General features: G+C 40.4%; 1 protein-coding gene and 1 pseudogene across 1 annotated transcript; both read right to left on the bottom strand.

Annotated features, from left to right (window-relative positions):
- Positions 1-12,771: 12,771 nt before the first annotated feature.
- LOC118926139 (olfactory receptor 14C36-like) lies at positions 12,772-13,703 on the bottom strand (annotated as a pseudogene).
- An 11,571-nt stretch (positions 13,704-25,274) lies between these two features.
- LOC118926140 (olfactory receptor 14C36-like) lies at positions 25,275-26,195 on the bottom strand. Its single transcript, XM_036912689.2, has one exon. The coding sequence runs from the start codon at positions 26,193-26,195 to the stop codon at positions 25,275-25,277; it is 921 nt and encodes a 306-aa protein (XP_036768584.2).
- Positions 26,196-27,340: the final 1,145 nt, after the last annotated feature.

The raw sequence follows: 27,340 nt of genomic DNA, 5'->3' as shown, positions 1-27,340 counted from the left end.
CATAGAGCATTTCTGTGTAACTGAAGACTTTCTACACCAAGGAAATTCACTTTTTTATCAAGTAATTTCAAATGATTTAACTTTATAGCAAGCTGTTCATCCTTGATAGTGTTCTGCATCACAAAAGAGGAAATTAGAAGGATAATTCTCAGATGTCTCCTAGAGGATAAAAGTATTTAATTTTATTCAGGAGGAAAGTTTTAGGTTCCATTGTTACAGAGACTTAGGGAGGAGACAAAGTTTGGCAATTACCAGGGGGGTGGTTTTGACAGCATGTATTGTCTACATTTATTGTTTTACACTGAATAGGAAATTAGGTTATATTAACACAGTACATTTAAGCATATTTTTATATGTGTAGTTTCTCTCCCCATTTGTCTTTGTTCTTTAGCAGACATTACAGGAAGAGGAGATTTGTTTGGTTAAATGCAACTTCTGTGGGGCACAATGAAAATGTAGAAATAAAACAAACAAGCAGTAGACTCAAACACTGAGAAATGATTGGTGGTTCCATGGTGGAGGGGTTGGGGTCAGTGGGTGGTATTTATAGGGAAGATAAAGATGCACAAAATCTCAATCATAATAGAAGTTGAAAAAATATATGTTGGTAATGGGGATGGAAGTGCATCATGGAGAATATAGTTAAGAGTTCTGTAATATCTTTCCCTGTTGACAGTAGCTACAGTAGTTGGGGTGTGGGTTTAATATTTTATATAACTGTTGGATCACTTTGCTGTATACTTGAAACCAATATAATATTGTATACCAACTATACTTCAATAAAAATAACTGAATAAATACATAAATAACTAAAATTTCATATATACAAGATACATGTATATATATTTTTCAGAGGACTTTACCCAGATTATCTAAAAATTTCTTAAATGTCAAGATTAAAAACTCAAACAACCATATCAGAAAAAGGAAAACAACTTGACAAAATGTTTAATATAATCAAATAGGATGAATATTACCTATAATCACATGAAATACATGTTCAACAGCATTAGTGGTAAATTATCCAAATAAATATCATAATAATGTGCCTTTGCACATGTAGTGTACTGTTTCGTAAAAATCATGACAACATCAAATGAGGATGAGAATTTGGAATAAATATAATTCACTTGTTTTGCTGACCGAATGCACAATGATATTCTGGGTTACATGCAATTTTGCTTGTTTCTAATAAATGTATAAATACAGCCACATATGGCCAGAAATTTTGATTCCTGGTCTTTTACCCTTAGAGAAGCAGTAATGTATGATCTCATAAAAACAGGAAAGTTTATAGCAGCTTTATTCACATCCATTAAGAAGAAGCAATTCAAATGTTCTCAACAGGTAAACAAACTGTACTACAGCCACAGGATGGAATGAAAGCAGGATTTAAAAGAACTGGAGGGCAGCACATCAGCTGAATCCCAAAGACATTAATTAGCCAAGCAGAAAAAAGAGCCAATATCAAAAGGCCACAGAGTATATTATTCCATTCCACTGACATTCTTGGAATAAATAGGATAGTGTTTTTAAAGGGTACAGGTGAAGGGAAATTGAGAACATAACCATAGGGATGTGAAGTTTGGGAATTGTTATATGCTCTGTTCTGAATATTTGTGGTGACAAATCTACATTTGTGTGAAAATGCATAAACTATACAATGAAAGCAATGAAATCCATATGTAATAATTTTTTAAATATGAAAATGATAAACAAATGTCTCCCATAAATAATCTCAACATATACGTTAAGACACTAGATAAAAAGAGAAATTTAAACCCAGGCAAGCATAATGAAGGAAATAATAAATATAAATATAAGAATTAATTATATAGGAAACAGAAATAAAATAGAGAACATTAATGAAACCAAAATTGTTATTTTGAAACATCAATAGCATTGACAATCTTTGAAGCGAATATACAAGGAAAAAACAGAAAGACACAATTATTATACCTGAAATGAGAAAACGTTTTAAAGGATAATACAGAATATTATCAAGAAGTTTATGCCCACATTGAAAACTTCAGTGTGACACTGAGACCTTCATTGTGATGGATTCATCCTTGACAGACTCAAACTACCAAAACTCACTTAACAATAGATACACAGCAAGTTCTTATAATTCTCAAATTAAATTGTATATAAAAAACATATTCACACAAAGAAGTGTCCAGATCTCATCAACTTCACTAGTAAAGTCCACCAAACACTAAGAAATGCATACTATCAAATTCTATACAAACCGAATTGAAAATGAAGGAATATTTTCCAAACCATTATATAAGGCCAACATTTCCCTTACAGTGGAAAAAGATAAAGCCACTACAATAACAGAAACTATGGACCAGTATCCTATGCAATGAGGTGCTCACAAAACCCGTGAGAAGAGCAGACCCCTCTCTTGTGACCTGCCTGTCCATGGGAGAGCTCCCATGCCTGGGGGACCAAAGCACTGCTGTGTACCACAGAAACAGGCCCCAAGCTCCATGAGGATAGAAGCTCCTTTATTTGGGACCTTCCCTATGTCTCTCCATCTGGCTGTTAACCTGCATCCTTTAAGGAATCCTTATTAGACTGGTACATGTGTTTCCCTGAGTTGTGTGAACAGCTCTAGAAAGTCAATTGAGCCTAAGGGGGAGGACGTGGGAACCTCCAAAATGTAGCTGGTAGGTCGGAAGCACAGGTAACTGCCTGGGGCTTGTGACCTGCATGTGGAGTGGGGGGTGGAGGCCAGTCCTGCAGGACGGAGCCTCTACCCTGGGGAATCGGGTACAGTTTCTGGGCCAGAAGCATCAGAATAGAGTTGAGTTCTCAGACACCTTGCCATTGTTCAAAATTGCTTGGTATTGTTTCAGGGAAGGTCCCCTCCCACTCATCACACACACACGCGTGTACACACATTGGAAAAAGGAGTTCCTCGAGGAACACACTATGTCATGTTATTTTCATTTTAGAAGATTGCTATTTTTATTTCCTCAAGTGCCATTTGGGTTGTTTATACTCTTCATGTCACTACTTAACTTTAAGTGACTCAGTTGTTTTCTAATTGTAACATCTGCTTATGGCTTATGTCTGTTTTTATTGATTTCTACATACCACATTTTGAATTTTTCTCCTTGTTTGACTGCCTTATAATTGTTGATTGGGTGCCACATATTGTGAATTTAACCGTTTTAGTGTTATTTTGCATTCCACTAAAGATACCTGGCATTGTTCAAGTGCACAATTTAACCATTCAGAATCCCTTTATTGCCTTCCTGTCATCCCTTGAGGTTTATGAGGAGGACTGGAAGAGGGTTATCCTGATGCAAATGTCTCCTGAACAGTCTACCAGGTGTCCTCCGAATGACGAGGTTTCCCATGTCAGCTGTCAGGCGCAGGCACAGTCCCCAGCCCGTGTGAGCACCTGGCACTCTTTGCTCTCATCCGGGTCGGGTCTGTAGCCCCTCCACTGGCCGTTGGCAGCGCCCCCCAGTGCATGTGCAGATTTCCAGCCTTATTCCCTGTAGACCACTACTACCTGGGATTCTGAAATGTATCCAGCTTGATCTTTCCAGAATACAGCTTCCATCTCACCGAGTCATGACTTCAATGGATTCCACCAGGATCCCGCTTCCCCCCAAGGTTCCCCCAGGGGCCTGGGCTGCTCACGGCTCTCAGCATGGGCAACTGTGGGCTTGACTCGCTTTCTTGGAGTCTCTCGAGGACTTTTGTCCTTTGTTGCAAGGTGTCCAGTGTCTTGAAAATTGTTTTAAGTATGTTTTGACTGGGGTTTCCTGGTTGTTCAGGAAGGTGGCTCTGAAAACACGGGGCCCACAATAAGCGTCAGCTGCTGGTATTGACGCCCTGGGTCAGTCCCTCCCCTGAGAAGCGGGCCCCGGACTTACTGAGTTACTTGTAACAGATGAAACACAGCGTGAGTGATGGGACAGCACGTCCGACGCCAAGTATTAACCAAACGTGGGAGCCGTGCTGGGTACTCCTACTGTTCTGGCACCGGCCAGACCGACGGAAGCCTGATGCTCGGTCTTCAGGAGAAGCCCACAGATCCCCGTGGCCAATCCAGGGGCCTGTCGCGCAGTTACGCTCGTGAGCTCACATGCACACTCCTCTTGCACCACTAGAAGCTTTGGATGAGGAGGCGGCCAGTAGCCTGACTACAGTCTCGTGGGAAATCTTGAGGTAGAATCACTCAGACAAGCTGCTCCTTGTTTTCTGATCTACAGAAATAATGAGATAATAAATATCTATTTGAAACCATAAAGTTCTGGGGATATTTTTTAGGCATCCCTTTACATTTAGTAAAGGTTTTGTTCGCTGGAAGTGGGACAATGTCCTAAGAACAAAAACTAAGCAGGACAGTCTTTGAACTCAGACAGAAGGCTTGGAGAAGCAGGAGTTAAAGTGCCAAGTGCCTGATGAAACCATTAACAGAAATGCCGTGGAGTCGGAAAAAGCTGTCACTTAGGGCTTAAAGGGAAGTGGAAATTGAAGTGCAAACTTTATTATGTAGTGTCAGAATGTTTAGTAACACTGTTTTATGCAGAAAGTGGAAACTATCAAACATAATGAAGAAAATGTCTATACTATGTTAAAAATACAGCCTAATTTCTTCTTGCCTGCTTTTAATAAAATACAAGACAAAATGGGTAAAATGAGGGAGGAGTATTAAACAAGCTGAAGGTAGCATTTGATATTTTTCAATACACTCAGCTGTCACAGGTTTAAAATAAGGCTAAAAATAAGAAACAGCTTCTGAGGAAAGAAGTAAACCAGAGCCTTGCAAGGAGTCCTGCTCATCTAGAACCTCAGGAAAGACAGGCTTCGGCCCCACTGGAAAGGACAGCTACTGGGCCTGTTAAACCGTGCAGTAAGAAAACTCAGAGGTGGTTCCTTAGATCCATCCTTTGCAATTCAGTGTAAGCCATCCTTGAATAAAATAAGAAAGTTGTCCTTGCTATGGAACTCAAACTGAATATTATTTAGAAGAATCCTTCACAAGAAGTCAGTTTCCAAACAATACATTCAGAAATGGTAGATGACTAAATAAGGTGGAATCCTTTTTCAACCAAAAACTGAACAAAATACAGGTGATAGCAGCTACAAATCATCACGCTGTAAACTCAGTCCTCTTGGTCTTTATTTCCTTAGCTATTTTCTTCCTTCTCTGTTAAAATTCTGAATCCCTTACAGTCACTTGTTATGCCTTAACTGTGACACTCATAAGGACCCTCACCTTCATATTAGTCTTAGCATACTTATTTCCCTCTTGATAAGAGTCCATCAGCTGGCTACAATTCCCTAGGAATTTGACTAAGAAAATTACACTAAATGTAGTATCTATATTTACCTTCATTTGATTTCTACATCATTCCCTTTGTCAAGAATGTTAAATGAATAAGCTGCTCCCCCAAATATATAGTCCATCCACTGTGTGGCCTCCAGATGGCCATCACCATGCAGGGCACGGTGGCCAGAAGTCTACAAAATCTATGTGTGACATGTAGGACAGAGGCTCCTGTTTGCACTAACATAACACCCATGGGTCTTTTGGAGATGTTGGACACTTACTCATATTTTCACAGTAGTAGGCCTTGGGGAAGGACTCAGAGATGATAGTGTACATTTGGAATCTCCTTGACTGCGACTGGTAAGAGGAATGCTCACTAATTAATCCACTACTTTTATTTATTTATTTTTAGATATCCTTGATGAAATTTTCAGTAAAAACCTAAGCAATCGGACCACTCATCTGGGACCAAAGGTATACTAAATGGCAATAGCATAATCATATGTTAGCAAAAGATAAGCCATCATGTTCCATCCTAAAAATTGGTATTTGTTTTGCTGCACCTTAGAGCTGGACAGAAAAACTGAGCCTTAAGCCTTAATTTAAGAATTAATAACAGACACTGAAAGTGATTTCTGGCCCTTCTTCTAACCTTAATCCTCACTACTTCACACAAAGAATAAAAATTGGGAAAAAATCATATATTTTGGTTTAGAAATTCATGGGTGAACTACACAGTGAGAAAAACACCATAAGACTTAATATGTAAGTCAATCCCTCACCATAAACATATAATGTGACAGGCACTTGTTTCCAGCAACAGAGCTCCAGAGAGAATACTGACATTTTAAGGTGGAACATGTGTAATATTAGGGGAAACATGGTCTACTCAGGTCACTACAGAACCCTTCAGCATTTTGCAATTACCAAATGTCCTAGAAAAGAACACTTTAAATAAGTAATCTATAATTTATCTAACAACACAATGTCTAGTTCTGATGGTCCTTCAGTTGAAGACAGAATCCGTCCCTTTCATCTGAGTGCTGTACACTTGGCTCCAGGATTAGACAGAAGTGGGCTACAAATTCTGACATCAGTTACCCTCTTAGTATTATTCTGTATTACAGTGCTGCCATTTGTTACCAGTTTCTGGATGTTGTCGCACAGATACTGTCCTATCCAATCATGAAAAAATAGGAAAGCCTGACACTTGCAGAGGTTTAATTGACCACGAAGGCTGTTGATAGTCCATGGAGTTACAGCAAACACTGGTGCTGAATCGATCACTTTATCTGCAGGAATAATCTATATTTCAGCTCAAGATGGGTAACAATCACAAGGTATTATAGGGAACAGAGAGTACATGCATCAGTGTAATTGTGTGCTTCACTAAATTCCTTCTCAGGAAGTTAACACTGCAAAACAACAAATAGCTTTGCTGATCATGTCAGGAAATTGACACTCCAATGTGTCTTGGAAGACATCTTATTCATTTGGGTCATTAGCCTGCTAAGGAAGACTAGAGTTGCTTATCCCCTCTTTGGGAAGTTCTCAGAACATAATCTCACTCCATCCTGTGCTCTGTGGTTCCTCGAATCCTGGGGTGGTAGGGGCTGGTCCCCATGCAGTGCAAATCCAATCAGACACAGGACACCAAGTGACCCTGGCTTTAAGAGATGGCAAGGAATTCTGCCCTACACCAAGAAAATGTTTAGAAAAGCTTCCCTCTGCACCTCTGCATTTTCCTGCTCTCAGCTGCCTACAAGGCTGATGCCATTCATTTCTACTCTTGCTCTAATGAATTCCTTCCTTACCTACATTCACCCAACCTGGTCAAGAATTCTTTCTCAATCAGAGTCAAAAACCCTCCCCCACCTAGGTTAAGGTTTCACCTGTTCCATGGGGAAAGACATCCCAGATGCAACTTTTCAGCAACAATACTATCAGTTCATGCATCACAGTACCCTATATCTAAAGAAGATTGAAAGAATTAAAACATACACACACACACATGTAATGGAATCCCATGAGAATGCTACTTGAAATCAAGATAGTGGTGATTTGCCCATTCTGTGTGGTCATCACATAACCTAAAAAAACAGAAATCAAGAAAAGTATCATTTAGGGAAAATAATACACATAATGCATCATTTGTTTAGAAGATCTTAGAGATAAACACAACCTAATGAGAAGAGGGATGTGCAGAAATTTAAAAAGTTGTGTTGGCACAGTGGATATATGGATGAACATTTTTTTTAATCTAACACAAAAAGTTTGGTCTTTTGACAATAAATGCAATTTTTAAAACAACAAAAATAAAAATAAAAATAGTCATAACCTTCCATCACAAGTTATGCCTGTGAAGCAAATGACTGTGACCTCTGAGTGATCCAAGAAACTCAGACCATTATTTATTTGCACAATTGAAGATCCTTTCATAAATAAATACAATAGGATTTTTTCAACCAAGTATGACTTAACCACTTGGATTCCATTTATTTCATCCAGAAATGTAGTTAATTAACAACATGAAAAACTCATTTTTAGTACTGAAATATCCATGAATTGTGCTGCCATCAAATACTAAGTATATTTCTTCCCATTCAAGTTGACTCATTTTTAGAATACAAGGACAGATAGACATATATGATGGAGAAAAACTGAAAAATACTTAGCAGTTGACTGTAACTCCAGGGGGACAATATGTTCCCAGCTGGGAGCAAATAAACCTTTGAAGCCAAAATTAGTCAAAGGAAGAAATAAAGTGGGAGAAACCCTTTTATTGTGTACAGGCAGTCACCTACTCCTCCTCACCCATGTCTCTCATGGCTTGGCTGCCAAGGGCCCACCAAACCTCTCCAGTCCAGGTGCATGCTTGTGTTCCACCCCTACCCACCTGTAATCACCTAGTGACATGGAAATGGACTACTTCTCCCAAGCCCTCAGAAATGCTTACTGATACGGAGATGCACGAAGGCCAGGTGAGAAATTCCAGAAATACTGCAATTTTACCTACAGTGCACCCCTCCAGAAATCTCACCTCACAATCTACTCATTCCCCATCTTCTGCAATGGCCCCTGTGTAAGATTACTGGAGCACTGTAACCAGACTAATAACATACAATAACAACAGCAATAAAATCATGATAATTCTCAAGCCAGAGGATTCACCTAAGTTCAAAGTCCTATGCAGATTAAGTCTGTAGCTTCCCCACTACAGCAGGCAGTAGCTGAAGAGGTAGAGAGTTCAGAGCAGTCATCATGTGGCAGCTCAAGCCAGGGGGTAGGGCCAGGCTACAGGGACTGTAAAGGAAACTAACTTTAAGGGTGATAAGATACATGCTTTAATGACACCAGCATTGGCAAATCTTGTCCATCAGGTTGCAAGAAAGAGAGTGGTCCTGTGATAGGACAGTGGTAGGAATGGGATCTCATCCTGGTTTAGATGCAAAAGCCATGTAGGAAGAGGTTCCAAAGGCTTCTATCAAACCCAGGCTGTCAGCCCCGTCCCTGAGGGAGTTACAGATGGGTCAATACACAGGACTACAGGAAGTACATACACTGCCCATTAAGACAAAATAAAAGTTCCCCACACCAAGTGACCCTCGCTTTAATACATGGCAAGGGATCTTGTTCCTTAGATCCATCTTTTGCAATTAAATATAAGCCATCCTTGAATAAAATAGGAATTTTTTATTTTAAATCCTCCACCATCTCCCAGGCTGAAGCCACTGCTCTCTCCTCCCCCTCCCCCATGGCCTCCTGCAGCACTGATCCTCCAGCTGCCTCCCCCCTGGCTGCTAACACATCTTCCAGAAGCGTGACCTGTCTTCTCAATAATGGCCTTTCTTTCTCAAGGGCATCCCATAGGTCATCACCCAGCTCCTCCAAGTGACACCAAAGTGTGGCTCTCTCCTCGAAAACCCTTTCCAATAAGAGCATAATAAGATGCTCTTATCTCCCAAATGTTTTGGTTACACTACTGTAATCTTTTGGGGGCCATTCTACAGTTACTCCAGGAACACAGAAGAGGGAAGATTCCAGGTCCATTCCCCAAGGTGCCAGGAGGGCCAGCCATTGCTGGTCCATGTGTCGGAATGTCCAGGGCCACATCCACTCAAGAGTCTCCAGGGTTAAACGCAGTTGGGATTGACAGGAGGATGTTACTCTGCTGGCCATATCCTGGCTTCAGTAACTCCTCTTTGTTTTGCACATACCGTTGTATAGGAGAGGCAGCAGTGGGTGTTAGCATACCCACAGGGCTCAAGGCTCCTTTTCAGGGCTTCTCATTCAAATACGTTAGCACTATCCATAAGGAAACTAAATAGCCCTGTAAACCATTGGTGTCCGACTTCAGGTCAGATTTCAACAAACCATTGTACCTCTCTAACTTGCCTGCACTGGTAGGGTTATATGGTACATGAAACTTCCACTTTATTCCTGCTTGCTGGGCCCATTCTTGTAATTCATGTCCAGTAAAGTGGGTGCCTTGATCTATCTCAATCACCTGTGGCCAGCCATAGGCTGCAAAGGGACACTCTAGGCCCCTATTGGTGGTTTGCTGATCTGCATGACATCTAAGAAAAGCAACCAACAGACCAGTAGCTGTGTCCACACAAGTCGTAGCGTCCCAATATACTTCTGATATGGGCAGAGGCCCAATACAGTCTATCTGCCACCTGACAAGGCTTATTGGCCCTCTTACTATTGTCCCATGTTGCTGCAGGTCTTAGTGTAAGTCTCTCTTAGAGCACATAAGGCACTCCTTCCAGGATCTGCTGACTTCTTCAAAGGTCAACCGCAAGCCCCACAGAAGGGCTACAGCCCACGTTGTCTTATGCCCCGCATTCAACAAATGGTGGTGTAACCATTGGGCCACATCAGAGGTGGGCTTTCCTTCCAGCCAGCGCACCTGGGCCAATGTGTCTGCTTCATCATTCCCTGGGGATGCCAAAGGCACTTTACCACCACTGCCAGAGGAAAGGGTGATTCATCAGGGAAGCCAGTCTGCCCATTTCAGAACCCAACATAACAATATTTTCCACTCCCACATCCCAGAGATGCAAAAGCCATGTAGGCAGAGGTTCCAAAGGCTTCTACCAAAACTGGATGCTAGTGTCCACCAGCTCATCCTGGGTGTAGGGGCGGAGCATGGAGGGCTCCACAGCCTGGGGAGGGGGCGGCTTCTCCCCTGGAGGAGCCACAGTTGTTGTGTTTTTATCTTCTTAATTACAACCAGAAAGACCTTCAATATGGGAGAGGCTGGGCCTCTGGTGGTTGCGTTGGCAACAATTCTGTCCTCAGCTTCACCACCTCACCCTCCCCCGATGCTGATTCTCCAGCTGCCTCCTCCCTCACTGCTAACATTTTCTCCAGGAGCGTGACCTGTCTTCTCAGAAACTGTCTTTCTTAAAGGCATCCCATAGGTCATTGCCCAGCTCCTCAAAGCAACACCAAAGTGTGTCTCTCTCCTCGATAACCCTTTCCAATATCTCGAGAAACAAACATCCCAGAATTCCAGCTGCCACAAGGCCACTCAGGGCCTCTAAGCAGTCTTCTATCTCACATGGGTTAATTTCATAGCTTGCGGTGTCCCCACCCTTCCCCAATTTTAGGGAAGCCCCACCCATCTAGGAGGTGCTTTACCCTAGATGAGTTCCCCACTTGGGCTCCCCAAGAGGAAGCCCCATGGATAGGGGGCTCCTGGGTGAAGCTGCACCCTCCACAGCTGCCAGAGGGAATGGTGAGTTGTCATTCTCCACCACAGCAGCCACTGAGGGTTTTCCATATATCCCCCCACCATCTCTAGGGGCAGCCCACCCAAGGGTCACACCCATGAAGGCAGATTTCAGGTTCAGAGGTCCTGCCGACTACCGCCAGATGTAACTCAAGGGAGAAAAATAAGTTCCCAGCCACAGGCAAATAACTCTTGAAGCTGAAATCAGTCAAAGGGAGAAACAAAGTGTGAAAAATCTATTTACTGCTTATAAGCAGTCATCTACCTCTGCTCACCTGTGTCTTTTCAGACCCAGCTGCCAAGGCCTCACCAAACCTCTCTTGTCCCAGTGCCCACTCACTCTCCACCCACCTTTCAACCACCTCTTGGTATGGAGATGGACTACTTTTCTCCACCCCTTGAAAACACCTATTGATATGGAGATACACTAAGACCAAGTGAGAGATTTTGGAAATACTTCAATTTTACCCTGAGCTGACACAGACTTAGAAAAGACAACTAGGGATGATCCTTTCTTAATTGTCAGACATGGCACTTTATTCAGAACAATAGAGGAGAAATACATCAGAGAAGACAGCAGTAAGAAAACAGGCCCATATGTAGTCTAATAGCAGAGGTTCATTCCCCGAAAATGGGCCATCCAGCATGGAGTGACTGAAAGGGTGACAAGCCCAGCCAAGGGGGATAAAGGGCCCTCCCTCAAGGAACAGAGTTCTTCCATCACTCAAGTGGTGAGACCAACCAGTTACCTTAGTTCTCTTTCTGTGGACATATACTCTCATTTTCCAGGTGGGTTTATGACCAAACAAAAGGGATCTGAATCTCGGAGAGTGCCAGCTCTCTGGTTAGCACCCTTGTGCCAGTCTCTTGAGAGTGTTTGCAGCTCATAAGACTCCACCAAGCCAGACTGTAAGTAAGGAAAGTTATCACTTGAAGCAAGTAAGGAGGAAATGGGATAGTTTGTCTCTCTGACAGCTTTTTTATAGGCACAAATAACAGTACAATTCTGAATGGTACATAAATTATGCAAGGGGAATGAAAAAATAAAATCCTGATTGGTGTTCAGAAGAGGGGTAAGGTTTGGGCCACAGCTCTCAGTCCCTGGCTACAGGGAGGGCCCTTGAGGCAGCAGCAAGGGGAGGTCCACAGTTGCAGATGCCAGCTGCTGTGCTGCCTGATATCTGCTCCTCTGGGCCATCTTGTTTACAATGTAACTCAGCAAAGAATGACAACTTTAACTCTAATTTCCCCACTAATGCTTTTTCATGCTTCATTCAATATATGTATTAGATTATCATTTCTCTGGGATCTCACTTGTTATTTGAAAGTACTTGAATCACTTTAACTAAAGAACACATATTTATACAATTATTTCCCATTATACTGGATATATCAGGTAACAAGTCCTGTACATTACCCCTTTATCAATTTATTCAGGTTTCCTTTGAAGCATTATCAATATTACTAAATACTGGATAAGTAATAAGCATATCTATCCTAAAATGATTCTCAACAAATATATTGATCTATATGCATTCATTAAAACACATAATAACTAAAATATTTTTATAATAGACCAATGGAAGAAAGGGTAACACAAAATAGTTTTAAGATTGATTATGCAGGTCTCAATAGACTGATTTTGGAATGGATAATTTAACATAAAACCTATACAAGGAGTGTGTCTTCTTTAACTTTGAATCTTAGGGATATCCTAGGACAAATCTGAAATAGATCTTTATAATTTTCCTGAATAAAACTTTAATATAACTTTCTTCATAATTTTCATTACCCATTTGTTTCTAAGACTGTGGATGATAGGATTCAAGAATGGAGGAACTATGGTATAAAACACAGAAAGAATCATGTCTTGGAAGGTTTCAGAAGTCACTGAAGGCCTTAGGTACACATAGGCACCAGAACTGAGAGAGGCAGACACCACCAGGAGGTGAGGCACACAGGTGGAAAAGGCCTTTCCTCTCTCCCTGGTTGGAAACTTCAGCACAGTAGAAAATATGCGGACATATGACATGGTGATGTACACAAAGCAGCCACCACCAATCCCCATGGCCGAGACAAGAACTAAGAGGATGTTGCTGAAGGAGTCAGAGCAGGAGAGCCTCAGCAGAGAGGGGATGTCACAGAAGAACAGGTGGACCATGTTGGACTGACAGAAGGACAGCTGGAATGTGTTACTTGTGTGCACAGCTACATAGGTGAGACCACTGAGCAGGAAGACCAGTGTCATCCGTACACAGAAATAGTAGTTCATGATGACTGGGTAGTGGAGGGACTGGCAGATGGCCACATAGTGGTCACGGGCCATGATGGTGAGGAGCAGAAGCTCCACATATATGCAGTAAAGGACCAGGAAGATCTGAGCTGCCCAGCCAGCCACTGAAATGGCCCTGTTGTCAGTGAGGGAGTTGACACAGGCTTTGGGGACAGTGACAGAAATGTAGCACACATCTAAGATGGACAGGTTCCTGAGGAGGAAGTACATGGGTGTGTGAAGGCTCTGGTCCAGAGTGGTGGCAGTGACGATGAGGAGATTCCCTACAAGGTGGCCAAGTACATCAGTAGGAATAACATGGTAAGTAGGAACCTAAGCTCCCAAACATCAGCAAAAGCACTGAGGAGAAACTTAGCCAGCATGGTGGAATTAGTCATTTCCTGAAATGATGGCTGATCTGGAAAACAAAAACATTAAAAACTAGAAAGCATAAAAATAATTAATAAGTTTAAACATTTTCCTTGATGGTGTTTATTTCTATTTTATACAGCTGGCTCCGTATGTTTCTTTTGCACCACTCACATTTTATATTACATTTTAGTAGACACATTTTGTAGCAAGTTTTTAATAATGGGGATTTCCAATATAATTATATGAGTATGATTGCTAAATTTCTACTATAATAACATGAAGCTTATTGTTTTAAAGTTGATGAATTTGACTAATGTATGGTGAACTCCTGAAATAGATTATCTATATCAGAGATCTCCAGAGAAAGAGAACCAATAGGATATCATATATATATATATATATATATATATATATATATGTCTTTTTAATCTACCTATTTTACCAACCCCACACACCTCCCCCATGGTAACCACCAGTCACTTCTCTGTGTCTATTAGTCTACTGCTGTTTTGTTCATTTTCTTTGGTTTTATTTTTAGATTTTGCATATAAGTGAAATCATATGGTATTTGTCTTTCCTGTCTGGCTTATTTTACTTAGCATAATGCCCTCTAGGTCCATCTATGTTGTCATAAATGGAAGGATTTCTTTTTTTTTAATGGCTATTTGGTTTATTGCATAAGTATTTGGCTTCATAAATTAGAGTTCACATCAATTCCTCCTAAGACTTCCATAAGAACTTAATGTATCAGGTAATTTTATGCTGAAGCCAAGAAAGAAAGACACAATGAAAACATTTATTTTGAAATAATAAACAAAAAACAATTTTAGGGAATTTCATTTGAATTTCTTTGTGATAGCCAAATACAGTTGAAACAGAATTCAAAAAAGCAGATTTAATGGAAATGTTAAGTTTGATTATTTAGCTAATTACTGTTTAGCTTCAATCAGCTTTACATATTTGACCATCATTTATCTCTCTTGAAAAGACTATAACATTAATATAATAATTTTAGAAACATTTTTTTAAATCTATAACAAAAATGCCAAAAGAGAAATACTGAACAAAGTTCTGAAGGTTCTTTTAGTGAAAATCCCTTATACTGTGATTGGGGAAAAAAGGGAATCCAACTTTATATAAACACTTCTCAGCAAGTCCTTAAAATTTTTTATACAATTTTACATTACTTTCATTGTGTGTTTATGTGTGTGTAGTGTGTGTATTCCAACTATTTTATATATTATTGTTTATTTAATATTAGTATCTTTAATCTTCCATGGAAATTCAATACACACAGATCTTTACATTTCTAAGGATATGGTGCACAAAGAATTTTTTACTTTAAGACGAATACCATATGATTTCACTTAAATGTAGAATTTAAAAACAAAGTAATACAAAGAACAACAAACACAGACACTGAGAGTAACTGGTGGTTACCATGAGGGAGGGGTTTGGGTGGGTAAAATAGGTAAAGAAAATAAAAAGACACAAAATCTCAGTCATAATATAAATTAGTCATGAGGATGAGAGTACAGCATAGAGAATATAGTCAATAGTTCTGTAACATCGTTCTATGTTGACGTAAGTAACTACACTAGTTGGGGTGAACATTTAATGTATATATACAACTGTCAAATCACTATGTTCTATACTTGGGCTCTTGTACTGACACAATATACATTCAACTCAAATTCCAACTTCATTTCCAAAAAAAATTACATTCCAGAGTGAAGCAAGAGATTACAGGAAAGTCATAGTATAAATGAGATTGGAAAAAAAAAAGGAAGACAGTAATAATAGTAATCACAGAATACTTACTCCTAAGTAATACGTGTTCTTAACCTACAGATGAGAACAAAGCTTTCTTTCATGAACCTCTTCAAATTGGTTTAAACACAATTTAACCAAGATCCCCTCTGCACACAGGGCTTGAGTCCCGCCTCCCGAGGGACAGAGCGCCGCTCAGGCCCGTCACGTGCCGCCTCGTCTGAGCACGTGCGTCACCCACGCCGTAGGCTCGGAGGCCCCGGGAGCGCCGCGCTCACCGCCCAGAGGCAAGAGGCTGCCCGCCGGCCGCTCGTGGGAGGTGACGGTCTCCGGAGCACAGGTCAGGGGGGCCTGGATCAAGTGCAGGCGTGGACGCAAGAGTTGAATATCCTGGGCAAACCTGTCGTCCTTAATCACTCTTGCTGTAGACTACAGTATGCATAAAAACTACATATATGTACGTACATGTACCACATATACAAGCTGTATATGATACATATGATTATACCATACATAAAACTGTTTATGACTTTATAAACCATACATAATATATATAACTTTATGAAGTGTTATATATATGCCATATATTCCTTATGTGTATCTACATGTACATACTTTTGACACCAAAGCTTACTTTACTACAGCCTCTGCATTATCAAATTTTTTTATTTTTTATTTATACCTATTTTTTCTTTTGTATTTTATTACTCATTTTTAATATCTACCGTATTTATACTTTAGTCAAATTGTGTAAATATAAATACATGCTTCTCTATATTTCTATATTATACAGAGAGAAATTGAGAAAAATGGCAATCATTCACCTGAAAACTAAAAAAAATAAAATATTCATAAGGAAAATAGGTTTAGAATAAACTCTTCATGCTCTAAGGTATTATGACATAGACAGTAACAGTGCGATTCCTGGGAGCCTATTTGCTTGGACTCAAGCCCCAGACTTTCCACTGAGAAGCTGAAGGAATATGGATTTTTTTTAATTACTCTGAGCCTTCTCTTATTTTTTAATTACAGCCATTATGAGAATTATGTAAGTTAAAAATCTGTAAATAATGAAATGCCAAAAACTAAATAACTACTGTAAAATACTTTCATAATGACTCTAGTTTATATCCTTAAGTTTTAAGAGGAGGACATTAATGTTTGTACCTTTCCTGCTACCCAGCAGCTGAAGCCTTCGTAAGGTCAATGGTATCATGCGAAGTGATGTATGTCAGAGAAAGACAGTTACCATATGATGTCATTTATATGAGGAAGCTAAAATACAAGCCAAATGAACAAGTAAAACAAAATTCATAGATGCAGAGAACAGATTGGTGGTTATCAATAGTAATAATAGTAATCAGAAGGGAAGGGGGTAGGGGGCAGGCAGAAAGGGTGAAGGAAGTCAATTGTATGTTGATGGATGGCAAGTAACCTTATGTAGTGATCTCTTTGCAGTGTATGCAAACCCAGAATTATGAAGTTATACATCTGAAACTATGAAATAAAAAAAAGGAGCAGAGAGAAGAAGAAAGGGGCAGAGCTGGAATTTAAAAATCACATCTGTCTAATTTCAACACTCATTACAGCCTGTGACTAATCTACTTCCTCTTTTTTACTTAATATTTATGCTATCTATTCAATTTTATCCAAACTATAACTTCACTATTACAGGCATCCTTAGATGAACTACTAACATTAGCAAGGATTTTTTTGGAAAACACTGTTTTATTAAATTTTTCGTTTTTAACCATTTTAAGTGTCAACTTAGTGGCATTGATTGCATTCGTGATGCTATGGATCCTTGGCTAATAACTAATTCCAAACGTTTTAATCATTCCAAATAGAAACTCTGTAACAATTAAAAAATCTGCCATGTGTTCCTGGAACCTTCAATCTACTTTTTGTCTTTGAGAGTTTGTCGTTGCAGATGTTTCATACAAGTAGAATTATATAATTGTCATTTGTATCTGGCTTATTTCATATTTTCAAAGAGTATTCATGTTGTAACATGCGCAGAACTTTATTCCACCTTACGGCTCTATAATACACCTTTGCATAGAGGGTAACATCAGCATCCTGGTGGCATATGGGTACCTCCTATTTGTCCCCCTTCAACAAATAAAATGCAACATCCACCAACAAACAAAAATGCCTCCGTGGGAGTTGTGGGATCAAGAAGCACATACCTTGGGACTTGGAAAGAGTCTCACCCTCCTCTGAAGCAGGTAATAGACACACAAACCCCAGTGTGAGTGGTGAAACTGTCAGGAGCCTGTCAACTGGTCAGTCTGGGAGCAACTGGAGAGCAGTGTTTGAGGAAAATCCCCCAAGATGAGAGGGTCTTTGTACAAGTCCAAGTTTTACAGAAAAGAAGTTCCAACAGTCTGTTGGAGAAAAAAAATTAGATACTAGGTTCTGTATGTATTGGTGTGCATAAGAGGAAATTTACCTCTCTCCCCACAAAAGATGGTACAGCTTAATTATAGGAGTCTTGGAAGCCTGGCCATGAGCTACTGTGAAAAACAGCTGCACTTGGCCTGCTGGTACCATCAGTGTCCCATCCATCAGCACACACCTCCCTCCACATCGTGGCAGTCTCTCCTTGTTTATCTCCCCAGGGGTGACAGCAAGAGTGAGCTTGGAAGACAGGAAGTATGTGCACAAAACAAGACGAAGTCTGCAGGCAGGGGGAAAACCAAACATTTGAGCAGTATTAATACCTTTAGGTAATCACAAGAGGTTTGTCCAGTCTCTAGTAAGCTGTGTTGTGAGATAAGAAAAGACATAGAAGCTTAAGAAATGCCATAGAAATGAGCAAGTGTGGAGTAAGCATACTGTGATATAATGAGTTATAAGAAATACACATTTGGTCATTCATAGGACTAAATATATATTTCCCAGGTATATTTTGTCTTCATCCACAGTTTCTGAAAACACAGCAGAGTCTTAAAGGTGAAACAGATGTTTTGTTATGTTAATGACAGACTTTTGGACCCCCACTCAAGGGCAGGGGCTGCACACTGAATCAGCCAATGACCAATAATCCAGTCAATCATGACTATGCAATGAAACCCTCACAAAAAAACCTGAGAGGAGAGGAGATTTGTTGGTAAAATTGCAATATTCCCAGAATATCTCATCTGGCCTTAGTGTACCTCCATATTGATAGGTGTTTCCAAGAGGTGGAGAGAAGTAGTCTATCTCCACATCAATAAGTAATTACAAGGGGAAACAAGGGCATATCTGCACCAAAGAGGTTGGTTGGGGTCCCTTTTGCAGCTGGGTCACAAGAGACATGGGAAAGCAGAAGAATACAACTGCTTGTAAGCAATAGACAGGTTTCTCCCACTTTATTTCTCCCTTTGACAGATTTCAGTTTCAAAGGCATTTTGCCCTGGGATTTTCCCCTGGAGATATACCTGGCATAGTCGGCAGGACCTCTGAACCTGAAATCTGTCTTCATGGGTGTGACCCTTGTGCAGGCTGGCCCTAGAGATGGTGGGGAGATAGCAGGAACCCTGCCATGGATGGTGGGGAGACCCCAGTGGCTGCAGTGGTGGAGGTGGCAGCTTCACCCAGGAGCCCCCTGTCTGTGGGGCTTCCAGTAAGGGAGCCCCTAAGTGGAGAACTCATCCAGTGTGAAGCACCTCTTTGGGGAAGGTGGAGACACCAGAAGCTGTGGAATTAGCCCACCGTGAGATGGAAGACTGCTTAGAAGCCTTGAGTAGCCATACAGCAGCCAGAATTGTGGGATGTCTGATTCTTGAGATAGCAGAAACTGTTTTTTGAGGAGAGAAACAGACTTCAGCAGGAGAGAGATACACATCAGCATTGCTTGGAGGAGCTGAGCGATGACCTATGGGATGTCCTTAAGAAAGAGAGACAGTTATTGAGAAGACAGGTTATGCTCCTGGAAGACACTTCAGCAACAGTGAGGGGGAGACATCAGGAGAACCTGCATTGCAGGAGGTCAGGGTGGAGGGAGAGGAAAGAGCAATGCCTTCAGTCGCAGAGATGTTGGAGATGTTGGGAGCAGATGAGGGGTGGCGCAGAGGGCCGATCTGTTGCTGAGGCTACCGCCTGAGAAACTAACCTCTCCCTTATTAAAGGCCTTCCTGGTTGCAATTAATAAAATAAAAATGCAACAACGACAGGCTCCTCAGGGGGCAGAGCCACCCCCTCCCCAGGTTGTGGAGCACTCCATGCTCCGCCCCTATACCCAGAATGAGCTGGTGAATACGTGCATCCAGTTTTGGCAGAAGCTGTTGGAACCTCCACCTACATGGTTTTTGCATCTCTGGGATATGGGGGTGGAAAACATTGTTATGTCAAGTTCTGAAATGAGTAGACTGGCTTCCCTGACAATGTACCCTTATCTCTGGTAGTGGCTGCAAAGTGCCCATCACACCTCAGGAAATCAGGTGCTTCTGGATTGGCTGACAGCAGCCATCAGGGCAATTTGGCCTAATCAGGGTGATTTACTATACTTACCCACTAGCTGGGAAACATATGCAGAGCTCCAGCAGGTGTTATGGGAGCTGGGAAAGAAAAATATCATCTATAATATGGACCCCCAGGGCCCCGATGAGGAGTTGTTCACTGTAGGAATGAGAAATCTGGTGCTGCATACAGCTCCCCATCTCTCCTTGGGTCCCTAGTGAGTACTCTTGGGCCCCACATAGGGTAACCCATAAGTGATGCTACTCGTAGTTTAGCAGATCTGGAGGAGGTTGAAAAGAGAATGGAAGGAAGTACAGGCTACAACTGAAAGGAGAGGTGCACAGGGCACGGGAAGGTCTGAAGGACCCAGATGTGGGTTGATTTGATAAAGGCCGGGGTAGTGAAAGTGCCTATTGATGGGCAGCCCAATAGGATCTTGTCACAACTGCGGCACCAATTAAAGCCAGAGCAGCAGTTCCAGCTGCTGATGTCCAGGACATGGAGGCTGGAGGCAAAGTCCCATGTCCAGCCTGTGTCCCTGCAAGACTTCCTGGGGGACAGTACTCAGGCTCCGCCTGGGCCCTCACCCCCACAGGAGGATAATTGGCCATCATGGTTAGACTGAGGTGGGGGTCAAGGTCCCCATGTTGGGGGACGTGGTGGGGATGAGAGGCCACCTGTAGAATTAGCAATTCATTGGTCACCTGTGAATGTACAGTGTGTCCTGATGCTGGTAGGCAAAGGAGCTGAATGTTATCTGATTTATGGCAACCCTGTTAGTTTTTCCAGGACCCCTGCTGTGACTGATGGCTATGGGGGTTAGGTAATTAGAGTGAAGAAAGCCCAAATCCCACTTGAGACAGGGTATTTACCCACAAAGGAGTACACTGAGTATATTTCTCCCATCCCTGAATATATTTGGGTAGTAGATATCCTGCAGGGCCTGTGGTTACAGACCACTGTAAGTGAGTTCAGACTGAGGGTACGTGTGGTAAAGGCAGTTCTGAGGGGATACCCTAAGCACCCACCTGTAGTTCTGCCTGTACCTACCTCAGTGAGTGACAAATACAAGCAGTATAAATTGCCTGGGGCACAAGGAAATTGGAGAAATTCTACAGGAGTTGGAGAAGGTGGGCATCATAAAGACCACAAATAGTCCTTTTATTTCCCCAGCGTGCCTGTGAAAAAGCCAAACAGCTCCTGGCGTATGGCAGTGGACTACAGGGAATTGAATAAAGTCACACCCCCTTTCCATGCTGCTGTCCCCTCTATAGCAGCTATTATGGACACAGTCATGAACTGGGGATGTATCATTATATTGTAGACCTTGGTCATGCTTTCTTCTCCACTGACATAGCACAGGAAAGTCAGGAACAGTTTCCCTTCCTGTGGGAAGGCCATTAGTGGACATTCACTGTCCTTCCTCAGGGATACCTCCACAGTCCCACCATTTGTCACTTGTAGCCCAGGACTTGGCCACATGGAAGAAACCACAAACAGTGCAGCTGTATCACTACATTGATGACATTATGCTCTCTGATTCTCTTGCAGATTTAAGGGGCAGTTCCTAGACTGCTGAAACCACTACAGGGGAAAGGATGGGCTGTGAACAGCACCAAGGTTCAGGGACTGGTTTGTCTGTAAAGTTCTTGGGGGTCATCTGGTCAGGTAAAACTAAATTTATCCCAGAAAGAGTCAGAGACAATGTCCAGGCCTTCCCTACCCCTACCACTATGGCAATCTTACAAGAGTTTTGGGGTCTTTGGGCTACTGGATGGAGAATGTTTGTCCTGCCCTCTGGGTGTAACTGCCATGTGATGATTGCTCTGAACTCTCTACCTCTTCAACTACTGGTCACCTGTGGAATGGGCGAGCTATGGACTTTGAACCTAGCTGAATCCTCCCGCTTGAGGATTATCATGATTTTATTGTTGCAATTGTATGTTATTTGTCTGGTCACAATGCTCCAGCTTTCTTGCACAGGAGCCACTGCAGAAGATGGGTAACAAGTAGATTGTAAATAAAAATTTCTGGAGGGGTGGGCTCTGTGTAAAACTGCAGTATTTCCAGAATCTCTCACCTGGCCTTACTGCATCTCTGTATCAATAGGTGTTTTCAAAGGGTAGACCGAAGTAGTCTATCTCAATATCAATGTGTAATTACTTGGGTGAGTGAGGGCTTATCTGGACTAGAGAGGTTAGGTGGGGTCCCTTCTTCTGCAGCTGGGTCACAAGAGACACAGGAGAGCAGAAGTGGACTGCTTGTAAGAAATAAATGAGTTTCTCCCACTTTATTTCTCCCTTTGACTGATTTAAGTTTCAAAGGTATTTTGCCCCAGGATTCCCCCCCCGACCCCGAGTTATAGTCCCATAAGGCTATATGGGTTATGTTCATTCTCATTTAGTCTGATTTCTTCCCTATCATCATATTGGGCAACTTATATAGTTCTCCTTCAAGTTCAATGATTATTTTGTTGTGTGTCTTCTGCTCTTGAGACAATCCCTGGGCTTTATTTAATTTGTATGGTTTTCTGTTCTAAAACTGCTATTTGACTCTCCTTTATATCTTTTGTTTATTGAGAGTTCAACTAATTCTGAGTAGTACTTTTTACCTTACAAAATTCTCACCATAAGTGTACGTAGCAACTATCACCACACAAGGATATCAAAATACATTGACAATATTACCTATGATGCACTTTTAATCACCCTGAGTTATTTAATAATTGGAAATTTTTACCTCTTTAACTCTCAATTCTTTTTCCCACCCCACAACTCCCTACACCATTGCAATCATATTTGTTCTCCGTGTTTATGAGTCTATTTCTGTTTCATTTCTTCTATTTGCTTTATTTTTTAGATTCCATTTTAAGTAAAATCAGACCATGTGTCTTTCCCTGTCTGACCTATTTTTTGTAGCATAACACCCTCTGGGTTCATCCATGTTGTTGCAAATACTTTTCGTGACTAATATTCCTTTGTATTTATGTACCATAGCTTATCTATCCATTCATCTGTCAACGGACATGACAGCTGCTTCCATTTCCTGGCTATTATACATAATGCTGCAGTAAACAATGGGACGCCAGTATCTTTCAGATTACTGATAATTTTTTCTTCAGGTAAATTCCCAGAACTGGTATTTTGGGGTCATATGGTATTTCTATTTTTACTTTTCTGAGAAACCTCCATACTTTTCCATACTGGTTGCACCAGCAGTTTACAATGGTTCTTTTTCTCCCGATCCTTGCCAAAATCTGCTCTTTCTTGTCTTGTTATATCAGCCACTCTGGTGCGAGTTGATATCTCACTGCAGTTATGTTTCACATTTCCCTGGTGATTAGTGGCATTGATCATCTTTTCTGTGTCTGTTGTTCATCTACACATCTGCTGCTCTAGGAATTTTAGTTATGTTGTTTGATCCTAATTGTTTCTGTTAAAGGTAACTTGTTCACAGATACTAAATGCTATGGCAGAGCCACCATCCTGTCCCGTTGGCTTATGCACCAGGTGATTCTATATCAAAGAGTTTGAAAGTCTTGGAAAAAACAAAGTCTCATAAAAAGGTCATATGAAACCAAGATGGTGGCATAGAACTAAAACCTGATAATTTGCCTAGCCTCTACATGGTTATCCTAAGTCAAAAAATGGGGGAGAGGTTACAAGAAAATATTTGTAAAGAAAAAAATGCATAAATAACATTTCTCTTGGAGATATTAACACTGATCATTATATTTCATCATGAATAAATTCTAATCAGCTGAAACCAATAAAGAACTATAGGTTTTCTTCTTTTTTATTGACCACAAAACTCAATCTTGTCCACTACCAAACTGAAGTTCTTTCCTGGTCAAAAGCAATAGGATTTAATTGACACTCTGTAAAAGAATATTTGTCCAAAGTGATAATTAATCACCATGACCACTGTGAACATTTTACCCAAATATCCCTTAGTGTTCTTCATCAGCTAACTACTCAGTGATTTTTTCATTTTTTTCATTGACATTATGGATTGAATTATATTCACTAAAAACCCATGTGTTAAAGCCTAACCTCTAGTATGACTGGTATTATTATCAAAAGGGAGATTTAGAAGCAGACATACACACACAGAGCACCACATGAGAATAAGGGCAGTGATGGGGCTTATGCAGCAGAGACCAGGGAATGCCAAAGTTTACCAGAAAGCCAGCAGAATCCAGCAGAGAAGCATAGAACAGATTCTTTTCACAGCCTTAGGGAAGAGCCAAGCCTGCCTGCACTTTGACATCTGACCTCTAGGCTCCTGACCTGGAAACAATATATTTTTATTGGGACTTGTTGTGTTAGGCATGATTTTATATGAACTGATTTCATTTCTCTTGAATATGTGTGAATATTGTTAGGAATTAATGAGGCAAAAGTGTATACCAGTTCTTAAAACAAAAAGTTTAAGGAAAATACACTATGTCATGAAAGACAAGGAAATGTTTATACTGGTTCTTAGGTCACAAGTTTGGATGGAGGACTATGCTATACACCCTAACAAGCTTAAATAAATTTAAAATTAACATTGGTAAATATGTATGTTAATACTAATTTGTATTATTTAATACAATTAATGATAGCTAGGATTAAGTTTTCATAATTGTCAGACATGACCCATTACTCAGAAAAAATATATAGGTTTGATAATATACCTGAGAAGATAAGAATCAACTTGTAGCCAGCAGCAAGGTTTTATAATCTGAAAATGTTCCACTCAGCAAGGAGTTGCTGATATAATGAGAAGCTCAGCCAAAGGTACATGGTGCCTTCCACAAACAATGGAAAATGGTTTTACCTCATTAATAAGTAGATTAAAACCACTGCTCTTTAGTTTTCATTTTTGGATATAATTTTTTCCATTTTCCAGATACATGACATTATTATCTTGATTATATATGATTCTTAGATTATAATTTATTTTATTTCATTTTTAAATTTTTCCAAGTAATTGAATTTCTGTAATTGTATACCATAGTATTTATTATTTTTTATTTCATTGCATAAAATCAGGTAATGTGGCCATTAAGCTATCTCCATGTTGGAATTGTTGAGATTTCCTTTTGTATAATATTTATTTTGTTAAATATTGATGAATTACAAACACAATCTAAAATGATTCTTAACAAATTATTTGAATCATATACATTGATTAAAAATCCTTATTCATTGTTTTTAGAAAATTGAAAGGGTGATATAAAACACAAAATTATTTTATAAGAGTCAAATCTCAATTCTAGTACATGTAATTCAGGAGTTGGCAGTCTAACAGATAAAACAGAAAACAGTGGATTTTCCAAAAGTTTGAATCATACTGAGAACTTGGGATAAACCTGAAACGAATCTTTATACTTTTCCTGATTAAAACTTTCTTGATACAATTTTCCTCACAGCTTCCTTTACCTGTTTGTTTCTAAGACTGTAGATTATAGGATTCAAGAGTGGAGGAACTATGCTATAAAATACAGAAAATATCATGTCCAGAATTGTATCAGAGGATGCTGAAGGCCTTATGTACACATAGGTACCAGAACTGAGGAAAATGGACACCACCAGGATGTGAGGGACACACGTGGAAAAGGCCTTTCCTTGCTCTCTGCTTTGAAACTTGAGCACAGTAGAAAATATGCGACTATATGACATGATAATGAAAATAAAACAGCCACCACCAACCCCCATGGCAGAAATAAGAATTAAGAGCTCATTGCTGAAGGTGTCAGAGCAGGAGATCCGCAGCAGAGAGGGGATGTCACAGAAGAACTGATGGACCACGTTGGACTGACAGAAGGACAGCCGGAATGTGTTCCCTGTGTGCAAACCTGCATAGATGAGGCCACTGAGCAGGGAGACCAGTGTTGTCCAGACACAGAACTGGTGGTTCATGATGACGGGGTAGCGGAGGGGCTGGCAGATGGCCACATAGCGGTCACGGGCCATGATGGTGAGAAGCAGAAGCTCTGTAACAGCAAGCCAAAACACGAGGAAGATCTGAGCTGCACAGCCAGCCACTGAAATGGCCCTGTTGTCAGTGAGGGAGTTGACACAGGCTTTGGGGACAGTGACGGAAATGTAGCACATGTCTAAGATGGACAGGTTCCTGAGGAAGAAGTACATGGGCTTGTGAAGGCTCTGGTCCAGAGTGGTGGCAGAGACGATGATGAGATTCCCTAACAGGGTTGCCAAGTACATGAGTAGGAATAACAGGGCATGTAGGACCCTTAACTCCAACACTTCAGCAAAGCCCATGAGGAGAAACTCAGTCACCATGGTGGAATTGGCCATTTCTGGAAATGCTGGTTGACCAGGAAAGCAAATGGGATAAGCCATGAAGGACATGAAATGGAAAACTAATTAATAAAATTACTTTAATTTCTTTCACAGGGTTTACATCTATTTTACATGTTGGACTCTGTGTTGTGGGAAGTTCAACTATGTGTCTTTTGGCCACTCCTGAATAGAAAAAAGGAGCAAAGTTCTAGGGTTTAGGCTCACAAATCCTACTGTTTGGATATGACACACAGACCCATTTATCTTCAGTAATATCCAGCTCATGAGGCTTATTGTTTCAAAGAAGTTTGACATAGTTGACTTTATATAAATTCTTTGAATAGAGATAAGTTCTCAAAAAGAGTTGTTTAGTTATGTTAGAAATTGAACAACATATTCTGCCTGGATACTGAGAGAGCAGAAATTTACTTCAGAGCTCTTCAGACCATGGATTAGAAGATGAGTCCATGATTGCTTTACATTGGTCTTCTCAGTGTGAGTGCCACAGTTAAGATTAAGAGTTTCCACACTGTCATAAAATGTTGGCATTGCTATGTGACCCAAAGCTGGCATCATTAGATTTATATTTTGTATTATTTTCAAATATCAATTTTCTAGAAAGTTACTTAATTTTTTAAAAGAACCATTACTAAAAGTTTGGAGGAAAAATAAAACTCCTTATGTCATGTTCAAAAGGCACTTATCTAGTTGACTTGAACTTTGGTAGTGAAGATTAACATGCTCAGTTTAGGAAATATACTGAATTTTTACTTTATTTGCAAATGTTTTTTCTTCATGTTAGAACAGCCTAGAATTATTATTGAATCATATGTGGTTGTAAAACAAAGCAAAACACAATATAACAAAAGAAAAGCTTTACTTCTTTCTGTTTTTATTTTCTGAATGTCATTTTCCATATTATGATTTAATTTCTTATATAACTAACATTGCATTCATAAATTACTATTAAATTTGGCATGAATCCCTCACACAAATTTACCCCATGTAAAATATTAATCTAAAAGATTGACATGGTATTGTTTATTTTTAAGCTCTGCTTCTCCCTAAAATCTTAAATTTTACTGTCTATCCTTTAAATCTCCTGTAATTTAATTTATTGCCTCCTGTTGACTGAGTATGACTATTGTCACTATTGTCAT

Source organism: Manis pentadactyla, chromosome 13, assembly GCF_030020395.1.
Source record: "Manis pentadactyla isolate mManPen7 chromosome 13, mManPen7.hap1, whole genome shotgun sequence".
NCBI lineage: Eukaryota > Metazoa > Chordata > Mammalia > Pholidota > Manidae > Manis > Manis pentadactyla.
The sequence above is the reverse complement of the archived record's forward strand: the minus strand, read 5'-3'. Positions and strand labels throughout refer to the sequence as shown.